At 39.3% G+C, this 21868-nt stretch overlaps 1 protein-coding gene across 24 annotated transcripts in view; it reads right to left on the bottom strand.

Annotated features, from left to right (window-relative positions):
• The window catches only part of MACF1 (microtubule actin crosslinking factor 1), a 392086-nt gene that overhangs the window by 102863 nt on the left and 267355 nt on the right, over positions 1–21868 (bottom strand). For 21 of the 24 annotated variants that reach the window (XM_074217596.1, XM_074217597.1, XM_074217598.1 and 18 more), the window contains 7 exons: positions 15551–15668; positions 13629–13691; positions 12606–12844; positions 10740–10869; positions 10198–10397; positions 4689–5184; positions 778–2249 (listed from right to left, as the gene is read on the bottom strand). In XM_074217596.1, coding sequence (XP_074073697.1) covers positions 778–2249; positions 4689–5184; positions 10198–10397; positions 10740–10869; positions 12606–12844; positions 13629–13691; positions 15551–15668 — 2718 coding nt within the window. The remainder of the gene's footprint in view (positions 1–777; positions 2250–4688; positions 5185–10197; positions 10398–10739; positions 10870–12605; positions 12845–13628; positions 13692–15550; positions 15669–21868) is intronic. The other 3 variants (XM_074217610.1, XM_074217614.1, XM_074217593.1) reach the window with 1 other exon arrangement.

The following is a 21868-nucleotide window of genomic DNA, read 5'->3' as shown; positions in this document are numbered from 1 at the left end:
ATCCACTCTTAGATAGCCCTAGGAAGTCCATCCTCCCCTTAATGATCTTTGTTTGGCACTCAAACAAAATATGTCAAAGCCTTCTTCCATGTGACAGCACCTATAATACCTGAAAATACCTATATCCTCCTCCTTCACCAGACTGAAGACTTTGCCAGTTCTTTAACAAATCCTCAAATGCCATGATCTTGAAAACCCCTCACTATGCCGGTTACTCTTCTCCTGCTGCTCTCTGGCTTGTCAATAACTTTTTTTTTTTAAGGTTTCTGCAAGGCAAATGGGGTTATAAGTGGCTTGCCCAAGGCCAAACAGCTAGGTAATTATTAAGTGTCTGACACTTGAACCCAGGTACTCCTGACTCCAGGGCCGGTGCTTTATCCACTACGCCACCTAGCTGCCATCAATATCTTTTTTAAAATGTGCCTGGGCCTAAAAAGAATTCTCCAATTGTGGTAGGACAGAAAAGAAGAGAGAAATTCTCATCTCTCTCGGTCTAGACACTGTGCTGCTCTTAACACAAACTGAAATCATTTTAGGCTTTGTGGATGCCACATCACATTACTGATTTACATTGGGCTTCCAGACTCTCAAACCTACCAGCTCCCTTATGTACGTACCATTTAAAACTGCAGGAGGAAGTTTTGTATTTTTTATATGGGTTGGTCCAATTGAGGCAGAGACCCAGAAAGCCTTCCACAAACAGTTAATTTCTCTAGAGTCAGTTTCAAATCACTAAAAACTTTAAAAAAAGATTAAAATCCAAACATGTCTACTTACTTTAAAATCTGCCAATTGTTGGTTGATGGTGTCTACTTCAGTTCCCACCACCCACTGAAGGGCCTCGCCTTCCTCTGCAGCAGTGGTCATGTCACTGAGCTCTCTCAGTTTGCTGTAGAAGTCTCCCACTCGGGTCAAGGTCAGCTCGAGCTGCTCCTGGCGGGTTTTGCCCCTCTCTTTGAGTTTGCCACACTGCTTGCTCAGGGCTTCCAGTTCTCTCTTAAGTCCTAACAAGTCTAGACTTCCTTCTTCTTCTAGCATTTGTCGGCACTCTCCTTCAGAGGCTTCAATGTCTGATTTCAGGCTCTGAATTTTCCTAAGAAATAGACGAACATCTTCAATCTGGGATTGGAGGCTGTCAATGTCTCTGCCAATGGCACGCATGCTATCAAGTTCATCATCGAGGTCAGTTAGCTGAGAGAACATCTCTCTGACTCGACAATGGAATTGACCAATGCCCTCGAGTTTGTTTTCCATCATCACACAGCTGCTGTTCACCCTTTCTCTGACTTCCATAAAGTCTTGCTCAGTGACTTCTGCTTGTTTTAGAAGTTGGGAAGCATCAGACCCCTGTGGAGCATCTTCCACTAGGCCCTGCGTGAAGTTCTTTAGATAGTCTACCTGTGGTTCCAGGGCCTGCAGCACTTCCTGTTGAACTCGAAGCTTCTCTAAGTTCTTATTGCTGCAGGCTTGAGGGCCCAAAGCATCAAAGATCTCAAGTTGGTGTTTGGCCCCATCAAGCTTCTTTTCAATGTTTTTAAAGTTATCTTGGAACTCTTTGAGCCTCTGAGTCATTTCTTCAAGGGACCCTGTTTTGGCTTGCAGTTCTTCTGTGATGGCATCCATGTTCTGATTGATCCCTGCTTTCTCATCTCGGATATCATCTTCATCCGTCTGAGAAGAATTAATTAGAATGTCAGCAGCACTATTCAACATTTCCAGTCCAGACCGGCGCTTTTCCACATCAGTCAGCATGGCTTTTGATCTTAAAAGATGAGACTCTAGCTGGACAGGATCCAAGGTCACCTGTAAGTCAGACATCTTGGCCTTGCAGTCCTCTATCCATGGCACAAGTTCTTCCACATGCCACTGGTATTTCTGAGCCTTCTGCATACAGTCCTTGAGCTTGCAGTGTCTGTCTGCAGCCTTTTTACTAAGTTCCTCCCAATGGCTTTTCAGATCAACCAGCTGACTTTGCAAAGTCCTTTTTTCTTCTCCTGGGTGCACAGAGAGAAGCAGAGATTCCCCTTCAGCTATGATCACCTCATAAGAACCGCTGCGTTGGTTTAAGCTCTTTTGGAATTCTTCTTGATCCTGAAGCTGACAGTGTAGCCGGTCTAACTTAGCAGAGATTGGCTGCATCTTCGCCTGCTGACTTTGTTTGTCATCTAGCCAGGTCCTCAGTTCATCAAACATTTGTTGGAATTGCTGGGTGCTGGCAAGAGCTGTCTGAAGTCTGTTCATGCGATCAGCTGAAATAAAATTTAAATTAATCAAGAATGATGAAGGTATTCGGTATAAAAGTTCTAGTTTAATGAACTGAAGGTGGAATTGAACTTTTCCCAAGAACAAAATCCTGATTTCAGTCTACAACCTTACTATGGCCTACTTATAGAATCAAATGTATGTGAGAGAAGACAAAATTATGTGGTGAGAAGAGGGCATGAAGAACAGGCTTAAGAACATGAGTCTATCATCTTAACTGCTAAAATTATATTTGTATTCCTTCCTTTTCATTCTTCCTCCTTCCTCATTCTTTTTCTTCTCCTCCTCCTCTTCCTCTCTCTCTCTCCCCTCTCCCCCAGTCTATTTATACTAAGATTTTTTCTCTTTATTCCTTCTTTTTCATTTTTTCTCCTCATTCTTTTTCTTCTCCTCTTCTCTCTCTCTCTCTCTCTCTCTCTCTCTCTCTCTCTCTCTCTCTCTCTCTCTCTCCCTCCCTCCCTCCTCCCCTATTCCCCTTATCTATTTATAAAATTGTATTTGTGGGATCATAAAATTTAGAAATGGAAGAAATTTTAGAAATCAGTACCTAGCAAAATTCTCTTTCTTTAAACATGAAAAAATTTAAATAGAGAAGCAGTTTATCTAAGTCACACAAGCTTTACCCATGCTAGGATTCAAACATACATACATACATATAGATATAGATATAGATATAGATATAGATATAGATATAGATATAGATATAGATATAGATAGATATATCTATATATCTCCCTCCTGATTTCAAATCCAATGTTCTGATGATAAGCCTAAAACTTAGGAAGGATTGTTTTTCTAATAACAATGATTCCTATTTGTATTGGGGGTTTTTTTAGGGTTTTTTTTTTTATTTTGCAAGGCAAATGGGGTTAAGTGGCTTGCCCAAGGCCACACAGCTAGGTAATTCTTTAGTGTCTGAGACCGGATGTGAACCCAGGGCCTCCTGAATCCAAGGCTGGTACTTTATCCACTGCGCCACCTAGCCGCCCCTATTTGTATTGTTTTATGGTTAACCTCCTATATTGATACTGCTCCACAATTAGGACAGCTGGGCGACAGCTGTTAGGCAACACTATTCCAAGAGGGGTCACCAGAAATTCAGGAGACACCAGAACCCCACAATTTCATATTCGGGGGGGCACTCAGTACAACTATATTTGGAAGAATTCCTTCTCCATTCTAGCAGGGAAGAGCCTATTATCTCCTGAGAGCCCATTTCATTTTTGGATAGCTCTCATATTTGTTAGGAAGTTGTTCCTTATGTCCAGGCTAGATCTGACTCTTTGTAAATTCTACTACTTTGTAAATTGCTCCCAGTTCTTCATTCTGAGACCAAGCAGAATAAATCTAATGCCTCTTCCATGTGAGTCTTCTGAATATTTGAAGAGTTATCATATCCTCTCTGCCCTAAATCTTCCTGATTAAACATCACCATTTCCTTCAATTGATGCTCATAGAACACTGGAATTAGAATGAGAAAGATCTTAATTTAAATTTGACCTCAGATACTTGCTAGCTGTGTGAGCTATTTAACCTCTATTATCTGCCTCAAATCCTTCATCTGTAAAATGGGGTTATAATTATAATTATGGTACCTACTTCCCAAAGTTGGTCTAAGGATAAAATGAGACAATATTTCTAAAGTGCTTTGCAAACTTTAAAGCACTATATAAATACTGGCTGTTATTGTTATCATCATTATTGTTATGCATGGTTTTGAGATCATCCACCATCTTAGTCACCTTCTATTGGATGGTCTTATGATAATAGTTACAATTTATAGCATTTATTAGGTGTCAGGCATTGTGCTAAGTACTTTATAATGATCTCATTTGAGCCTCAAAATAGCCCTGGAAGTAATTACCTAGCTGTGTGGCCTTGGGCAAGCCACTTAACCCCACTGCCTAGCAAAAACCTAAAAAAATAAAAATAAAAAAAAATAACCCTGGAAGGTAGGTGCTATTATTACTTCTGTTTTTCAGAGAGGCAAAGAGAGGTTAAGTGATTACCCAGAGCCCACAACTAGGACATACCTGAGTCCAGGTCTGAACTCAGGTCTTCTTGATTTCAGGTCCACTGCTCTATCCACTGCATCATCTACCTGTCTCAGAGACCCTGAGTTCAAATACTAAATCTGTCCCTTACTACTTCTTTCATCCTGATCATATCACTTAATCTCTGGGTCTCAGTTTTCTTATCTGTGAATGAAGAGGATGAAGCACATGATGTTAAAAGTCTCTTCCAGCTCAAAATTTATGCTCATATAACTCCTAAGTCAGTGTTCTGTATACAGCAAGAATCATACAGATGTAGGGAGACCTGATTTCATAGAAAAGAAATTCCTTCCTGAAACAAACATATCCTATATTCCTGAACCATTAAAAATACACCCCTGACATCAGAAAGTGTTTCTCCCAGCATCTCACCTGCTAGGTCTTCTAAGCCTTTGAGAGGGAGAGCAACTGTCTCCAGTCGCTTCCTCAGCTCATCCTTGAGATACTGTTCCCCAATGAGGGTAGACAGCTCATCACACAGAGTCTGGGCCTCAGTGATTTCATGGTCCAGTTGCTCCAGGTCAGACCGAATCTCACTTGTCTCTTCCAGCTGCTGTTTCACAGCAACAGGCTGGGTACTGATGGCTGACTGGCCATTCAGTCGTTGTCCAACAGCCTTTACTCTTTCAGATAAGTTTTGGAGTAGCTCCTGATATTGAGTGCTTTTGATGAGAGCCTGGTCAATCTGGCTGGATCGGGAGTTGAGTCTATCTGTCAGTTCAACCCATTTGTGATTGATACTCTGGAATTCTTCCTGTACATGGCTATTGGATGGAGAGACATCTCCAGGACCAGTCAGGATGCCCTGAGCAGCTAGGTTTAGCTGCTCATGCTGTGGCCTGCGAGCTTCAAATTCCTTTAGCATAAACTGAAACAGAAATAACACCAAGTTGTTTAGATAGAAAAGAAAGCTCCAAAAACAATGTCGAACAAAACTGGTTTTAGATCTCTCCAAACAATTGCCAATGCCTTTAGACTGGGCTGCTGTGCCAGAGAGGGTGGATGAAGGTAGGAGAGGTGAGGTAGGAAGGGAGTAGGGGGGCAAGAGTGGAGAACCACTGCTATTTATACAAACTTGTTTGGAAAGGATCTCTCCTTAAGTCCATTTCACTTTTTTTTCTTATCTGTTTGCTCTGCTAAGCATCAGTTACCAAGAGAGAATTGCAGAGAATTGAAGAAGCTTGTTCTCTAAAAGTCATGGGGATCTAAAGAATTTTGGTCTCTGGAAGACAAAGAAAAAGTACTTGAGGACTCAAATCAGAGGACCAAAGTTCAAATCCTGATTTTTGTCACTTTCTCCTTCTGTGATCTTGGTCAAAGTCATTTACTTTCTGTGTCTCAGTTTTGTTTTGTTTTTTAAGCTGAATGAGGGGAAAGAGCTCTTTTCCTGCTTTAAGTCTATGACCTTATGAATTTTAAAGGCAGTATTCTGATCATGGACAAAAATCATACATAAGGAGAGAAATTGATTTCAGAGATATGCAGGGGACTGAAATTTGGATTATATTCTCATCAGTACCGACCTATGGTCCTGTAAAAAAAACAACTCAGGATATGATATTGGGAGTCAGAAGGCCTATTTTACCCAAATTACTGGTTATACTCATCATTAACTTCTCAGTACTTCAAGTTTTTTTCCTAATTGAAGGATGATGGGACAAAGTGAATAGAGAAATGGATGAAGACGGGAAGAATTGATTAAAATCCTGCCTCTGATACTTATGAGTTCTATAACCAGAAGCAAGACAACAACTCACTGTAAAATGAATATAATCTCTGTTGGGTTATTACCTCATAAGATTGCTGTGAGGCACAAATGAAATAACATTTAAAACGTTTTTTTTTTATTTTTTGCAAGGCATTGGGGTTAAGTGGCTTGCCCAAGGCCACACGGATAGGTAATTATTAAGTGTCTGAGGCCGGATTTGAACTCAGGTACTCCTGACTCCAAGGCCAGTGCTCTATCCACTACGCCACCTAGCCGCCCCTAAAATGTTTTTGCAAACATTTAAGGAAAGGATAAGGACTGGACCTATAATTTCATGGAGTAAAGGAACTCTCTGGTCATGACCAATTTAGGTCGTTGGTACTTTCTTGAATTAAGTTTTTTTGTTGTTGCAAATGGGGTTAAGTGGCTTGCCCAAGGCCACACAGCTAGGTAATTATTATGAAGTGTCTGAGGCCAGATTTGAAACCAGGTACTCCTGACTCCAAGGCCGCTGCTCTATCCACTGTAGGTCAGTACTTGCTCTGCAATTTATAAACATTAAAGCTTTGGTAGCATTAAGGTACTGTATAAATTATAGATTCTCCTTTCTGAGCTCTTACAGCCCTTATAATAAAGAACCAATTAAGCAATTAGAGATATATCTCCAACTTACTGATAATTCATATTCTAATAAGTCATTTTCTCTAGGAAACGATGCTTACTTTCCCCAATGAAATATCATAATACCCATAGTAACGTTTCAATTATAGCTACCATTTAGAAAGTTGTTTCTATGGGGAAATGCATTTTAAATTTCAGGTCAGTATACGAAAAATCACCTCATTGGTGGCACAATTAATTTTTATAAAATATTTCTTTTGAAATTAACAAATACAAAATATAAAATTGGCATTTTTATATAAAATAGTGGAAGAGAGACTGTGTGAAACTGCAGATCTGTATTTTTGTACAGGTTGTTTTCTTCTGAGTTCAACCTATAATTTTTAAAGTTCTAATGCTTGTTTGTACTTCTTTTTGGTCTTTTTTTTTTTTTTTTTTAGTTTTGGCAAGGCAATGGGGGTTAAGTGGCTTGTCCAAGGCCCACACAGCTAGGTAATTATTAAGTGTCTGAGGTTGAATTTGAACTCAGGTACTCCTGACTCCAGGGTCAGTGCTCTATCCACTGAGCCACCTAGCCGCCCCTTTGGTCTTTTTTCAATGCATTTTTAAAAAAGATACTTTAATGACCCTCATTTATTTCTTTTCTTTTCACTTGTCTTACCATCCTTCCCTATCCTACTTTTCCCTGGGGGTGGGGAGAGATGCTTGAGAAAAATAAAAAGAAAGTCCCCATAACAGAACAAATTCTGATATTGTTTTTGTACAAAAATATGCTGTTTTAGTCTGCATCTCAGTTCCATTACTTCTCTGTCAAAAGGTGGGTAGCATGCTTCATAACTTTTTCTGCATCCCTAATGAATTCACTGTTGCACTCATTACAGTCACTGAATCCCAAATCTTTCCATGCCACTTCAACCTTCTCCCTAAGAACTTTGCCTCATATCATAACTGACAGAAAAAAACTGGGGGAAAACTCAACACATACTCAACTGAAAAAGACATTTACAGAGAGCTCCTTCACTGCTTTCACATAAATAGGTAGCCCTTCTATTTGCCAAGGCAAACTTCTCTACATTTGCCCTTCATCCTATTCTATCCTCATTCTCACTTAAATGTCTTCTTCTCTATTAACTGTTTTCCTGACTCTAACCCTAATTTTGACTCTGTTTCCCTTCTTTAAACAAGCAAAACCCCTCACCTGGTTTCTACCATCCCCATTAACTCTAATCCCACATCTCTCCTTTCTATTGTAACTGAATGCTTTAAGAAAGCCAAATACACTTAGTACCTCAACTTTTTCTCTTCTTTCTTCTAAACCCTCTGGCTTCCAACAATCTCTTAATTACTGTACCTATGACCCTGTCTCAATTCTCATTCTTCTTGATCTTTCTATAGTCTCTGACACTGCCAAATCATCCTCTTCTCTTGGATCCTCTTTTCTCTCTGGGCCTTAATAAGACCATTTCCTAGTTTTCCTCCTACCTGTTCCTTCTCAGTCAACTTTGCTGAAGCTTCTTCCAGGTCACAACCATTAATCCTAGATATCCCAGAGAACTCTATCCCAGGCTCTTTTTTCTTCTCTCTTTACTCTCTTTGGTGATCACATTAGTTCCCTTGGACTCAATTACCATTTCTACACAGGTTATTCTCAGATCTATTTATCTGTCTCACCTTGCTCCTGACATCAAGTTTTGAATCACTATCTTCCTGTCAGGCTCAAATTCAACATCTCTAAAGAAAATTTTCCCTATAGACCCTCTCTTTTTTCCAGACTTCCCTATTACTGTTCTCTCAGTCATTCAGACCTGAAACCCTGATCAGCCTTGACTCCTTACTTGCATTCACTCCACATATCTAATATGTTTTCTTGCTGTTTCTTCCTTCACAACATCTCTTATACACATTTCTTCTCTTCAATCACTGTTCATCAATCTCATACAAACTCTTTATCAATTTACACTTCAACTTATACAATAGCCTCCTGGTTGGTGTCCTGGCTTCAAGTCTTTACCCACTCTAGTCTATGTTCCACTCAGCTGCCAAAGTGATCTTATTAGGTAACCTTTTTGTATTTAATAAGCTCCATGAGTTCCATATTATCTGTAAGATCAAATATGAAATTTTTCTGGTTTGTTTTTTGCAAGGTATGGGGGTTAAGTGACTTGCTCAAGGTCACACAGCTAAGTAAATATTTAAGTGTCTGAGGTCGAATGTAAACTCAGATCCTCCTGACTCCCGGGCCAGTACTCTATCCACTGTACCACCTAGCTGCCCCAAATATGAAATTTTTAAAATCCCCTCACAACCAACCCCCCTCTCCTTATTTTTTCAAGTCCCTAGCAGGTATGCTAAGATCCAGTAACATAGGCACTGTCTGGAATGCTGGCCTACCTTGCCTGTGCTTCCTGGTTTTCTTCAAAACTCAACTCTAGCCCCACCTTTATCCCCCCCTAAACTACCTGGCATACTGCTAGACAGGGAGCAGGCTTTCAATATATATTCATTCACTGGAAAAGTCTCCAGTTACTCCCTTAGTCTTTGGGAAAGTATCTTCAATATTATAGTATCATAGATATAAAGCTGGAAGGAACCTTAGAGATCATATAGTATCATTCCTTCATTATACATATGAGGAAACATAGGCAAAGAGAGATTAAAATGACTTGTTTAAGGTCACAGATCTGGTACAGTAGAAAGGGTACAGGCTTTGGAACCACAGGATGAAGTTGTTATTGTTGTTGTTTAGTCATGTCAGGCATTGTGATGCCATTTGGAGTTTTCTTGGCAAAGATACTGGAGTATTTATCATTTCCTTCTCCAGCTCATTTTACAGATGAGAAAACTAAGGCAGACAGAATCGAGTAATTTGCTCACAAAACTAGAGTCTAATAAGACTAGATTTAGTCAGGTCTTCCTGACTCTAGGGTTGGCATTGTACCCACTGTGCCACCTAGCTAATCTTATAGGATGCAAACCTAGGTACAAATCCAACTTCTGAGAGTTGTTAGTTGCCTACCTGTGTGGTCTTGGACATTAGCCTCACTGAACCTCAGTTTCCTCAGATATAAAATAAAAGCAAAACCAACAACAGTAACAATTAGAGTGAATATTTATGGGTGTATTAGGTTGACAAAAATGCTTTCCAAATAATTTTATCCTCACAACAACCTGGGAGATGCTATTACTAATCCTGTTATACAAATTAGGAAATTGAAGTAAACAGAGGTGAAGTGATTTGCCCAGGTAACATGAATAGTATCTAAGATAAGATTTGAATTTGGGTCTCCTGAATTCCAGGTTTGGTGCTCTACCTACTGTACTACCTAGCAAGGTGAAGGTTGGGGAAAAAATAAGTAGACTAGGTAGCATCTCCCTGAGTTTCTATGGCATTCCTTGTTTTGATGGAAATCTGAGGAAAACTCCAAATGAAGATAACAGATATCAAGCCCTGGTCACCAACAATGAAAAGTACAGGGCTGAATGGATTCATCAGAAAGGACTCTCAATGATCTTAACTCTGCTTGGCCTTCACACTCCTGGGTTCTTCCTCACCTGGACCTGTTGCTTCTGTGCATTCAACATGTTAGGATCGATGGATAAGGGCCCCAGAACACTCATCATCAGCTCTTTCTCCATCAGCCAGGGTCGTAGTTGGGCCTCAGCTGTCTGGAAGCTTGCTAACTGGTTAGCAGACTCCTCCAATTTCTGCTGCCTTGCTGATGTCACTTCATTGGCCCGCTCCCACCGGGAAGCTGGATAAAAGAAATGAGGAGAAGTTGGTCCCCCACTCTTCCATAGTAACAAGGTGCCTCAAAATTGTTCTTCTTTAGCAAAACAAATCAGGACAAATTATCTATGCTCTTAGTTCATCTAAACAGGATAACCTTTTGTGTTATGGGAAAGAATTTTTTTTTTGGGGGGGGTCAGATTTGGATTTCTCATAGACCTTGTATAGTACTTTGGTCTGTCTGTATGAATTAATTAAAATTTTTTTCTCTTCCTGGCATGTGAGAGCCATAACTTTTTATCCTCCTTAAAGAGGTAATAAGGAAGACCTAGAAATTGAATTTAGCAAAATCTTTATGATAGCTTACTGAGCTCCTCCGCCATTTCCTTCCAATGTTTTGCTTCTTGTGAGTTGGGATACTTCTTCAACAAATCAGCCAGTGCTTCCTTTACTTTATGGATCTTTGGAGAATTCTGTTCCAATTCTGCCAAGAAGGCCTAGAAACAAAACCCCCCAAAATATAAGATGAGAGACAAGGAACTATGCTAGGCATGATATTTAAAAATGATAAGGGAGTAAAATAACATGAGCTTTGTCCCTGATTTTACAATTATTAATTTGGTAGGGTCCTAAAATTTTTTGACACAGAGATACACTAAGGGAAGGAGGAGGATTTAAAAGATGCTATGAAAGGAGGCAACTTTGGTTGACATTGTGACAGATTCATCACAGAAAATTCCCTTTGCTGTTCTTTGGGCCCAATTTAGCCAATTTAGGCCAATACACAAAAACTACTGGGGGAATCTCACTCATAGCTCTAAAGGGAAAATATTCCAAGTGGCCTTTCCTGACAGTGCTCCTCTAAGTCAAGGCTTCTCTCCTTGGTCTCCTCTAAACACAACCTAGTTTTGCACACATGGAGGTCTGAGTATCATTTCCAGATCCAAGAAAGGAAAGCCCTGCTTCTATGTACTAGGCACTTGTTTAGCTCCTGTCTAAATCTTCTCTCTTTATGTCCTATCAGCTCAGCTGGGTCACTTTCCTGGATGTGCTAACAATTATTAAATAAATCTTTTATATCTTGATTTTTACTGTAAAATGTTTACCTAGAAGGAAGGGTTTTTTGGTTTTTCTCTCTTATTTTGTTTTTATATTGATAAATCTCATTTTTGTGAGTTGTGGAGTCTACTTCTAAAAAAGATGATAATGATTAGTATAAAGTGTTAATCTTGAATGTTAAGAATTATCTGGCTAGGGAAGTGTGTGTGTGTGTGTGTGTGTGTGTGTGAGAGAGAGAGAGAAAGAGAGAGATTGTGTGTGTGTGTGTGTGTGTGTGTGTGTGTGTGTGTGTGTGTGTGGTTCCAAACATAGCTTATTTTCTACTAATATATTCTTGTCTTTGTCCCTTTAATAATATCCCTCATTATTTTCTGGCCTATGAATTTACTATAACTATTGTTTACCTTCATTCTAAATGAGAGTTTGAGAAGTATTATGGAGACTTACAGAAAATTATGCAGATTCCCTAAGATCCAGGGAAAGAAAAGCTGATAACCCTTGCAGCCCTCCCTGATCGGATCATCTAGGAAATATCATGTCTAGTTATGGGCTACTGAAAGGCTACTGAAACATGTCAATAAGAGTGATCAGGTATTCACTATCATTCCAAAAAAGCTTTAACTGGTAAAGAGAGGAATTATGAGAGAGAGGATCACACTACTCTCTTTTGAAGGGCTTCTACATGAAAGAAGGGTTAGACTTGTTGGTCTCTTTGAGAAGGACTAGGACTAATGGAATACAGATTTAATAGCATACAGTACAACAATGAACCTCACATTGAAGTTGTCCAAAATGGAATGGTTTGCCTCATGGATCAGTGAGTTTTCCATCTCTAGAGATACTCAAGAAAAAACTGAATGACACTTTTTAAAGTCATTGTAGAGGGAAGAGATTCATATTCAAGTACAAGTTGACCTGACTGGCCTCTTAAGTTCCCTCCAGTGCTAAAATACTGTGAATCCCTTTCAATGACTGTTGCTTCTTAAACTTGAGCTCAAATATAAGGAGAACAAGTTCATCAAAGTTATTTTGGAAACCTTAATCTCCTCCTTTGCTCACCGAAGCCTAATCAGCATCGATTTCTTACTCTGCTCTCCTAACCTCTCCAACCTGCAAAACTCTAGTTGAGTGAGTGTCCCTTGCAGTCTTGTTTCTGCTGCCATGGAAACCATACCTTATTACACTCAGCTTGGGCTCTCACTGTCTCTGTTTTGGTTGGTGATGAAGCATCAAGGGCTTTCAGGGCCTGCTCTTTGGATTCCAGCCACTGTAATAGAGAGCGTGCCTCTTCCTGAACTTCCTGCATGCTGTTGAGCATGGCCAGCAGGCTGTCCCGGCGTTCCCGAAGCACCCCACCCAGCTTCTCATACTGCTGGTTCACATCCGACATGTGACATTGGATTTCTGTCAAATCTAGTTTCAGAGAAACATAAGGCAGATCAGAAATAGTTTCTTGAGCTTGCTGCACATCCTTCTAGTAATACCCTGGTATAATGATATTGAATAAAACACTTAATTTCTTCTTCCCTAAATCTATAATTTTGGATTAGATATCATTTATTGCCTTTTAGGACTAAAATTCTACAGGTGTGATCCCCCCCCCCCCCAAGTTACAGAAGAGATTAAGGACTTCCTGTTTACTTAAAAAGAACAAAACTGCTCATCTACCTCTTGGCTCTACACTTGGTTATTTATCCAGCTGTATGACCTCAAAGCCAAGTGAATAAGTAAGAGAGGAGCACTAAAACTGCCTTATCAGGATCACCAAATCCCCCTATCTCTCTTTAGATGCTGCCTTGCTTGGAGGCAGAATGCTGCAGTAGATGACCTCTAAAGATCCTTTATAGCTCACACCTCAAAAACCCAGGGTGGGAAGTGATGTGAGGTTTAGGCCTATTTCTTTGAGGACTCTTAGTGTCACAACTAGTTTACCTAACTCAGCCTAAGTACTAATTAGAGCTAAAATTTCATTCTCTTGTTAATTGAGGAGCCCAGTTTGGCTGAGATTGAGGAGAAGGATTTATATTATTATTATTATTACTATTACTATTATTATTATTATTATTATTGGGCTGATATCATCATACAGATTCTGGCAATAGCTCTTCTACTCCCATAGAAACAGATACAGATGCACACACAAACACTGCCCTAACACATCCAACATAGGAGGTACTATCATGATGGCATAGCTCACCTTTGCAGGTGTGGTATCCGTTTACACTGCCTACAGAGCCTCCTAGAGAGGGCAGGACAGAACCTGAGCAGAAGGACAAGGAGACAAACAAAGGGCAAGACAAACGGTTAGGAGCAATACACTGTTGCACTCATCAAAAGATGAGGCACCAACAGGTTAACATAGCACAAGACAACAGAGCTCATGGAAGGAGACATCATTTCAGCTGCCAGGCAACAAAAGGACATTTCAAAGCACTGATAATCCACAGCCCTTTCTAAAGGGTAGTTGGATTCCATTCTCCTGACAGATCCTTCTAGGTCATATTCTTTCTTTAAACAAAACCATTTCATCACATCATTTCAAATTTGCTCTATTTCCTATTTTTTGACCTATTTCCTTGAGGCAGGAAAGGTCAAACTAATTATGTCTTTAAAAATATGTCACTTAAATTTTGTAATCTCGGAGAATACTTTTTTTAATCCATGAGAGAGAGGTGGTGAAAGTGACAAACAAATTCTACTTGGTATTGTTTTTTCCTTTTTTAAGCCAAAGTTGTAATTTCACTGAGTCAAAAGTTTCCTGGTGAGTAAATTTCCACTACTGATGCAGAATGCCAACTGTTCTGCAACTGATCATCTTAGAAAGTTTCCTGGGGTTAAGCAATTTGTACCCAAGTTTTTCCAGTTCCACAAATGGCAATCTATCCATTATCATGCTGCCTGTCAGAATACTGGGGTTTCTTTAGAGGCAATAAAGGTTTCTTCATTAAAATCAGTGACCTTTAGAAAAATGTTGATGAATGGGAATTGAACCTGGGGACCATAACAAAGGGAGCACGTGTTTGGCAGTTATGAAAGAGGGCTATTCTTAGATTACTCCTTCAGGATACAGGAATTTGTTCCTATCCACTCCATTACCTCATTAACTTTATGTTTCAAGGAATTCAGTTCTAGGAGCATTATGAAGAGTGGCAATTTGAAGGGTTAACCAGTTCTTAGAACCATAATTTTATATTCATTTCTATCCAAGACAGATTTCTGCATTTCATAGATTCTAAGGTTAATTGAAGTCAATATCATGCTACTACAGAGACAATACTACAGACAGGATTCAGATGTCCCAAGAACATACATAATGTATGCTCTTAATTAAGGCATATAATCCTGAGTCTCAGAATTCCCTTAAATTAAAAATGGAATTATCAAATTTTCCAACAGGGTTGCTGTGAAGATCAAATGAGATTATATGTAAAAGACCATAGAAAAATATAAAAGATTATATACAGATGTAAGGGATTTCATTACTATATCCATCAAATCTGCTATCTAGAAGACCTGTCTTAGACTGTATTACTGATAAAAAACAAGACAAAACATATATAGATATTTCTTTAGTACCCTAAGGTTTATAAAGCACCTTTCCCAAAATAAATTAATGAATGAGGTAGTGTAAGTATTACAGTCATCATTTTACAAGCAAAGCAGCTAGGGATCAGAGAGGTGAAAAAAACCTGTTTTTAGTCACAGAACCAGTAAATGACAAAGGCAAGATTTGAATCCCATCCTCTAAGACCCTGTTCTACATCTGGATCACCCACCCTTTTGAAACACTGCTACTATGAGCTAAAAAAAAGCAACAAAAAACAAGGCCAATAACTCTGAGAAGGGAACAAGAAAGAAAATACCTTTAGCCTTAGCCAAAGGGACAAATCACAAGAGGTAGATCAGGAGCTGGGGATTCATTCTTTGGACACCATGCAGCAACTAGGAGAGATCCTTAGAGAACACTTTCTCTGGTGGCCAAAGTGTGTATGCCCCTTGGGTTCAGCTGTTGTATGTGTGGAGCCTTTCTTGGGATTAGTATAATACCCAAGAGAGGTCATCATCTACTCGAGGTCTTTTCACTATCGTTTTGAAGTCACCACCAGGCTGTTTTCTTACCTGTCTTGGATTGTGTTTCAGGTGCTGTAATCTCCACAATCAAGTTTTCTAAGGCCATGCCTTTGTGGTTTATTTCTTCCACCTGGGGTCCCTTACTTGCCCAGTCATCCAAAAGAATCTAAAAAACATAATTTAACAAAAATATTTTCAAAATGTTATTTATGTGTCTATACTGTACTTGATTAAGAAGCTAGCTATAAGGATGAGATTTGTATAGTTCCTGCCCTCAAGTAGCTATTAGAGAGTAAGATGTATATAGTAATGATAGAAAGAGGAAAAACATGATACGAGTAAAAGAGAGGTTCTGGCAAGGCCTCTAAGGAAATTACGAGGATAGATCAAGGAAGAAATCAAGGTGAAGATGGTATGTAAGGTAGAGAAGAGAATGATCTCAACAAGTAGAGATGAAGAGAAGGTCCTTTGCAAGTATCTTCAATCAGTCAATAAATATTTAACATAATAATAATATATAATAATAACAATAATAAACACTGGCACTGTTCCAAGCAGTAGAGCTACAACCCCCCCCCCAAAAAAAAACAGTTCCTGCTCCCAAAGATATCAGTTTAATGGGGAGATGATATACAGGGTAAATTGAAAATAGCCAGCAGAGCACAGGCTCTCAAATGAAGGAAGATCAGTACAGACTTCTTGCAGAAGATGGGAGTTTAGCTGGGAGGTGGCAAAGAGGAAGAAGAGATTCCTAGGCATGGGGAAAGCCAAAAGAAATATCAAGTGAGGATATGAGCTAGCAAGAAGGCCAGTGTCATCGGAGAGAAGAGTGAGTGTAAGAAGAGTGGAAAGGTGATAGAGACAGAGGGTTTTAGATGCACTCCTGGAGGAGAGTGGTTTGGTGCCAGGTCTAAACTGTGCTGGAAAAAAACTGAGTGGAGGATAGACCAGACTGCAGAGAAATTTCCCCCTCTCCCCTCCCCCTCCCCATCCCCATCCCAGAGTAGGGTGCTGAGGGTCAACCCCAGAGTGGTAGCAGTGCCAGAGAATAGGATGGCAGACGTAAGAATGTTATGAAGGGAAAATAAACAGGTCTTGGCAATAAATGGATGAAGACAGAAGAGAGCAGGATAAGGATAATGGGATCTCTATACCTTGTCTGGGAATAAAAAAGCCAGGACCAAATGGAAAAGGCACTTTTGAAGAAACAATCAATAGAGTATGGTTACATTGACTATAGAAGTGAAAGACAAAAGTCTAGAGTAGGGAGACAAACTTATTTGTGTTATGGACTCCTTTGGTAATCCTATTGGTAAAGCCTAGAAATTTCTTTTCAGAATAATATTTTTAAATCCATTAAGAATTATGTAAGATTACAAAAGAAACCAATTAGACCAAAATAGTTATAAAATACTCAGAATACAAGTTTATGGGTCCTAGGATCCCAATTTAGAATCCTGGCATGAAGTCTATTCAAGGGGAATGAGGTTAGAATTTGAACTCAGTTTTAGTGGAAAGAGTGGAAAACAATGCCATTCATTTTTTTTTTAATGCCATTCATTTCTCACATTAGGAAATGCTATGCTAGCATCACATTCTGGAAGAAATGTCCTGGTAAGTGCTAGGCTTGAAAAAGATGGGATGAAGTCCAAGTTCTCTTCTGGGGGTCTCTCGTCCCCTTGGGCTCCATGGAAGCCTGCCTCACTAATTTCCATCCCTGGATCTTCATTACCACCCACTGTCTCAATTTCTGATTCTAAACTAAAAGCTGCCAATATTGAACATATGCAGCTCTGGCCCACCACATATTCATGGTGTCCGACTTCAATTTGGCCTATGACTCCGTCAGACAATTCTTTCATCTGTCTCTTGTTGATTTCCTGGCAGATTCCTCATTGCAGCTGTTAGTGGTCTTTTTTGTCCTTAAGTCCCAAATTTCCTGCCTCCCTCTCAACATATGATCTCATCTCCTCCTGCCCTGAGAAGATACAGGGGCCACCTAGCCCTTTCTCCTCTTTTACTTTCCTAACAGTATATCATTAAGGGTTTCCTCTGACTACTCTTGTTTTAATCACTAGATCTTCTTTCTATGGCCTGACCCCATGCTTGCACTTCTCTATAAATCTTCTCTAGGATAATTCATCTATTTGTCAGAGTTAACAGTCACCTTTGGCTTCAAATATACCTCTCTAGGCCTAAATGATCACCCAATCTCCACTTTCATATTTTAGTTGTCTGAAGGAATTGCCAGTTGGATTCAACTGAAAATGCCTCTGTGTCAACTCAAAGGGATGTGTTACAAGGTTGAGACTTTGGATATGTTATAGATTAGAGAATTCTAGATTACAGATTTAAAGCTTGGAGGTCATATCGACCCACCCCCCCTTTACATTTGAGGTAACTAGATTCATAATGAGGATGTAACTTGAACTGAAGTTGTAACTGAAGTTGTGTATTAGAAGTCAGACCAAGTCCTGTCCTCTGATCATATCCAGAGCTTCCATACTTATGGATATTAGACTTCAACACACATGATATAATCAATGTTTTTTTATTAATAAATGGATGAAAAATCCCAATATGTAACAACAGATAGAAAGGAAAGAGCTCTTTTCCTCCTACCTGTCTGACCACTTCTCAGTCTCCTTTGCTGACTCATCATTGATATCATGTCCCCTAAATGGTGGGTGTTCCCCATGGTCTCTCTCCTCACTCTATTTTTCTTGGCAACCTCATCAGATATTAAATATCATCTCCATGCAGGTGACTCCCCTATCTTTGTAATCTTCTGTCTCAGTCTCTCTCCCCCCTGAGCTTCAATCCCACATCTCCAAATGTTCTTTTGACATTTCAATTAGAAATCCCAAGGATATCTAATATATATGTACAACTCATTTATATGTACAATTCATATATATGTACAATTCATTTCTCTTTCCTTCTCAATCTGCCTTCTATTTCTGTCAAAGAAATCCTTCCAGTTTCCCAGGTCCATAATGTCAGTATCATCCTCAACTAGTTACTCCTCTCTTATCTAAAATATCCAATTGATTGCAAATTATTTCCATTTCTATCTTCATTAACATCTCTCCTTATCCAACTCCCCTCTCTACTTACCCAGTTACCATTTTAATTCAGACCCTATCATGTCTCATCTAGATAACTGTGACAGATTCCTAACTGATCTCCCTGCTTCAAGTTATCTCCCTATTCTAGTTCATCCTCTGGGTAAAGTAATTTTCCTTAGGTGTAGCTCTGACTATAAGTGCAGATCTGACTCCATAGGATAAAATATAAACCCTTTGATTTAGTTGGGAAATCCCTAAATAACCTGGTCTTCCCCTTTCTTTACAGCATCTCTGGACATTATTTCCTCTCCTAAACTCTAGACAAGATCTAGCCAAGAACTGGTTTCTCTTTTCTTCACTTATGCCACACCCATCTTATATTTCCCTGCCTTTGTACAAGCCATTCTTAATGCCTAGCAAACAATTCCTTCCTTATCTCTTAGGATATGAGAACTTTTCTTCCTTTAAGGTACAGCTCAAGTACCTTAAGTATATAGACTAGTACATAGACTCTATGGAGTCTATTCTTGATTCCTCTTATGTTCTTGTGCTTTCCCTCCCAAACTACCTTTCATTTAATCACTGTGTACATGTGTATGTGTGTGTATGTATGTATGTATGTATGTATGCATACATGCATGTACTGGCTTTATAGATTAGAACGTAAGTTCACTGCAAGTCAGGGTTATTTCATTCTTTGCACCTGCATCCTTAGACTCTAGGATATTAAATAAATGATTGCTTATTGATTGGCCACATTTGTAGGTGACAGAGAGTAGGTAAAGATAGGTAATACCATCCAAAATAAACTCAGTTGGGGGGAACACTACTCAAACCAACAAGACAAACTATAACAGGAGTATATGTAAGCTTTTGCATTTCAGTTTTTTAAAATCTGGTTGTTAAGCAATTAATATGAAAAAGATTTGGAAGTTTTAGACTATTACAGTGAAGCAATCATATGATAACAATTGCTAAAAATGTTGATATGACTTGTAGCTGGATAAAACAGAAATGTTATGTCATGATTCCCCTCTCATGTAATCTGCTGATGCCTTATCTTGCTAGGGAGGGAACTCTGGGTACTCAAAGGCTATGATACTCACTATTTGATTAAAAGCAAAACAAAAAATAAAAAAAATTGCTGGGAAAGCAGAAATAATTCTTTGGCTCTAGTTCAGCAATTAGAAAGCATGAGGGGCAGCTAGGTGGCACAGTGGATAGAGCACTGGCCCTGGAGTCAGGAGTAACTGAGTTCAAATGCGGCCTCAGACACTTAATGATCACCTAGCTGTGTGGTCTTGGGCAAGCCACTTAACTCCATTTTGTCTTGCAAAAACAACAACATCAACAAAAGCATGAAAATTTTTTTATCTTTGTTCTATGATAGCTTCTCAAATATCTTAAGCATCCATGATATCCTCCTTTAGTCTCTTCTGCTCCAAGGTGAATAATCCCCACCTTTTCAATTGCCATATTTCTTGTATAGCATGGTTAAGAAGCCTTTTAGCAGAAATAACATTTAGACCAAGCCACATACCACAAGATAAGTTCCAAATAGATATATGACTTAGATATAAGAAGTCATACTGAAAACAAAACAATGAATATAGAGGCTCACGGAAGATAAAATAGAAAATTTTGATTATATAAAATTATAAAGGTTTTGTACAAACAAAACCAGTACACCTAATATTATAAGGGAAATAAGTTACATACTCATTTACAAGACATGCATAAAGTTACATCTTCATTTAGAAGATATATAAGGAACTGACTCAAACTTAGAATAAAATAGGCAGTTTTCTAGGCAAGAAACCCAAATTATCAATAGTCATATGAAACAATGTTTGAAAGCATTAATAATTCAAGAAGTACAAATTAAAATAACTATGAAGTTCTACTTTATATTCATCAGATTATCAAAGTTTATAAAAGATAGTAAATGTTTATTTCTTTTTATTTAATCAGATTGGAGAGGGTGGAAAAGGAGAAAAAATAAATGCTCCTTAGCTGAAAGCAACAACAAAAGCTATGATCCCGATGTGTAAAACTCTGGGGGCAGCTAGGTGGCGCAGTGGATAGAGCACTAGCCCTGGATTCAGGAGTACCTGGGTTCAAATCTAGTCTCAGACACTTAATAATTACCTAGCTGTGTGGCCTTGGGCAAGCCACTTAACCCCATCTGCCTTGCAAAAAAAAAAAAACAAAACCTCTGGTATATCTTACCAAGCTGGAAAGCTTCAAATATGAGTCTGTCATCCCTCTCTGTATGTGTTTTCCAAGATCCAGACCAATTAAATATAGAAAGGCTTATCAACCAGAAAATGGTTGGCAACCAGGTAATTAATAAAACTCTCTACCAAGGCATGCAAAGACTGATACCTAAAACTGTGGTGAAAGCACCCAAACTGATGAAATCATTGTCCATTCAAGGAAGTACCCAGATGAAGGAATGCTATCATTCTTTTTTTTAAAATATTTATTTATTCTCATTTTGTACAAATAATGTTTTTTTTATACATTAATAAAATATTCTTGTTTAAGAGTAAACAAAATACCCCTTCCCCCCAAAAAATATAGACTTGCTTGAGTGATAAAGTAAAGGGGAGAGAAAAAAATTAAAAAATAATAGTAATAATTGTAGGTATGGCCAGGTGGTGCAGTGGATGGAGCACCAGCCCTGGAGCCACGAGCAACCGAGCCCACACCTGGCCCCATACACCCAACAATCACCCAGCTGTGTGACATGCAAGCCACCCCAACCCCACTGCCCTGCAAAAAGAAAAAAAAAAAGAAAAAAAAGACCCAAAATAAAATAAAATAGTAATAATAGTAGGGGCAGCTGGATGGCGGACAGAGACTGGCCCTTGAGCCAGGAGCACCCGGGTCCGAATCCGGCCTCAGACACCCAACAATCACCCTGCTATGTGGCCTCAGGCAGGCCATCCAGCCCCATTTGCCCTGCACCCCCCTCCAATAATAATAATAATAAAAAATGTGCTTCTGTCTGTGTTCCAACACCACCAACTCTGTCATGGGTGGATCACATTCTTTATGATAAGCCCATCACAAAAGTTATTTCCATATTTTTCCACCATTGCCATTGCTGATCACAACTCCCCTCCTTTCGTTTTTCTTCACTACCATGTGCTATATTTTCTCTCTCCTTTCACTCTGACTCTGCTGTAGAGTAGCTGAGTGGCGCAGCAGACAGATCCCTGGCCTGGGGCCCGAGCCCCCTTACCACCTCTAAGACCCAGCATCCACCTGGCCCTATGGTCCCAGACAGGCCATC

This window comes from Macrotis lagotis, chromosome 1, assembly GCF_037893015.1.
Source record: "Macrotis lagotis isolate mMagLag1 chromosome 1, bilby.v1.9.chrom.fasta, whole genome shotgun sequence".
Classification (NCBI taxonomy): Eukaryota; Metazoa; Chordata; class Mammalia; order Peramelemorphia; family Peramelidae; genus Macrotis; species Macrotis lagotis.
The sequence above is the reverse complement of the archived record's forward strand: the minus strand, read 5'-3'. Positions and strand labels throughout refer to the sequence as shown.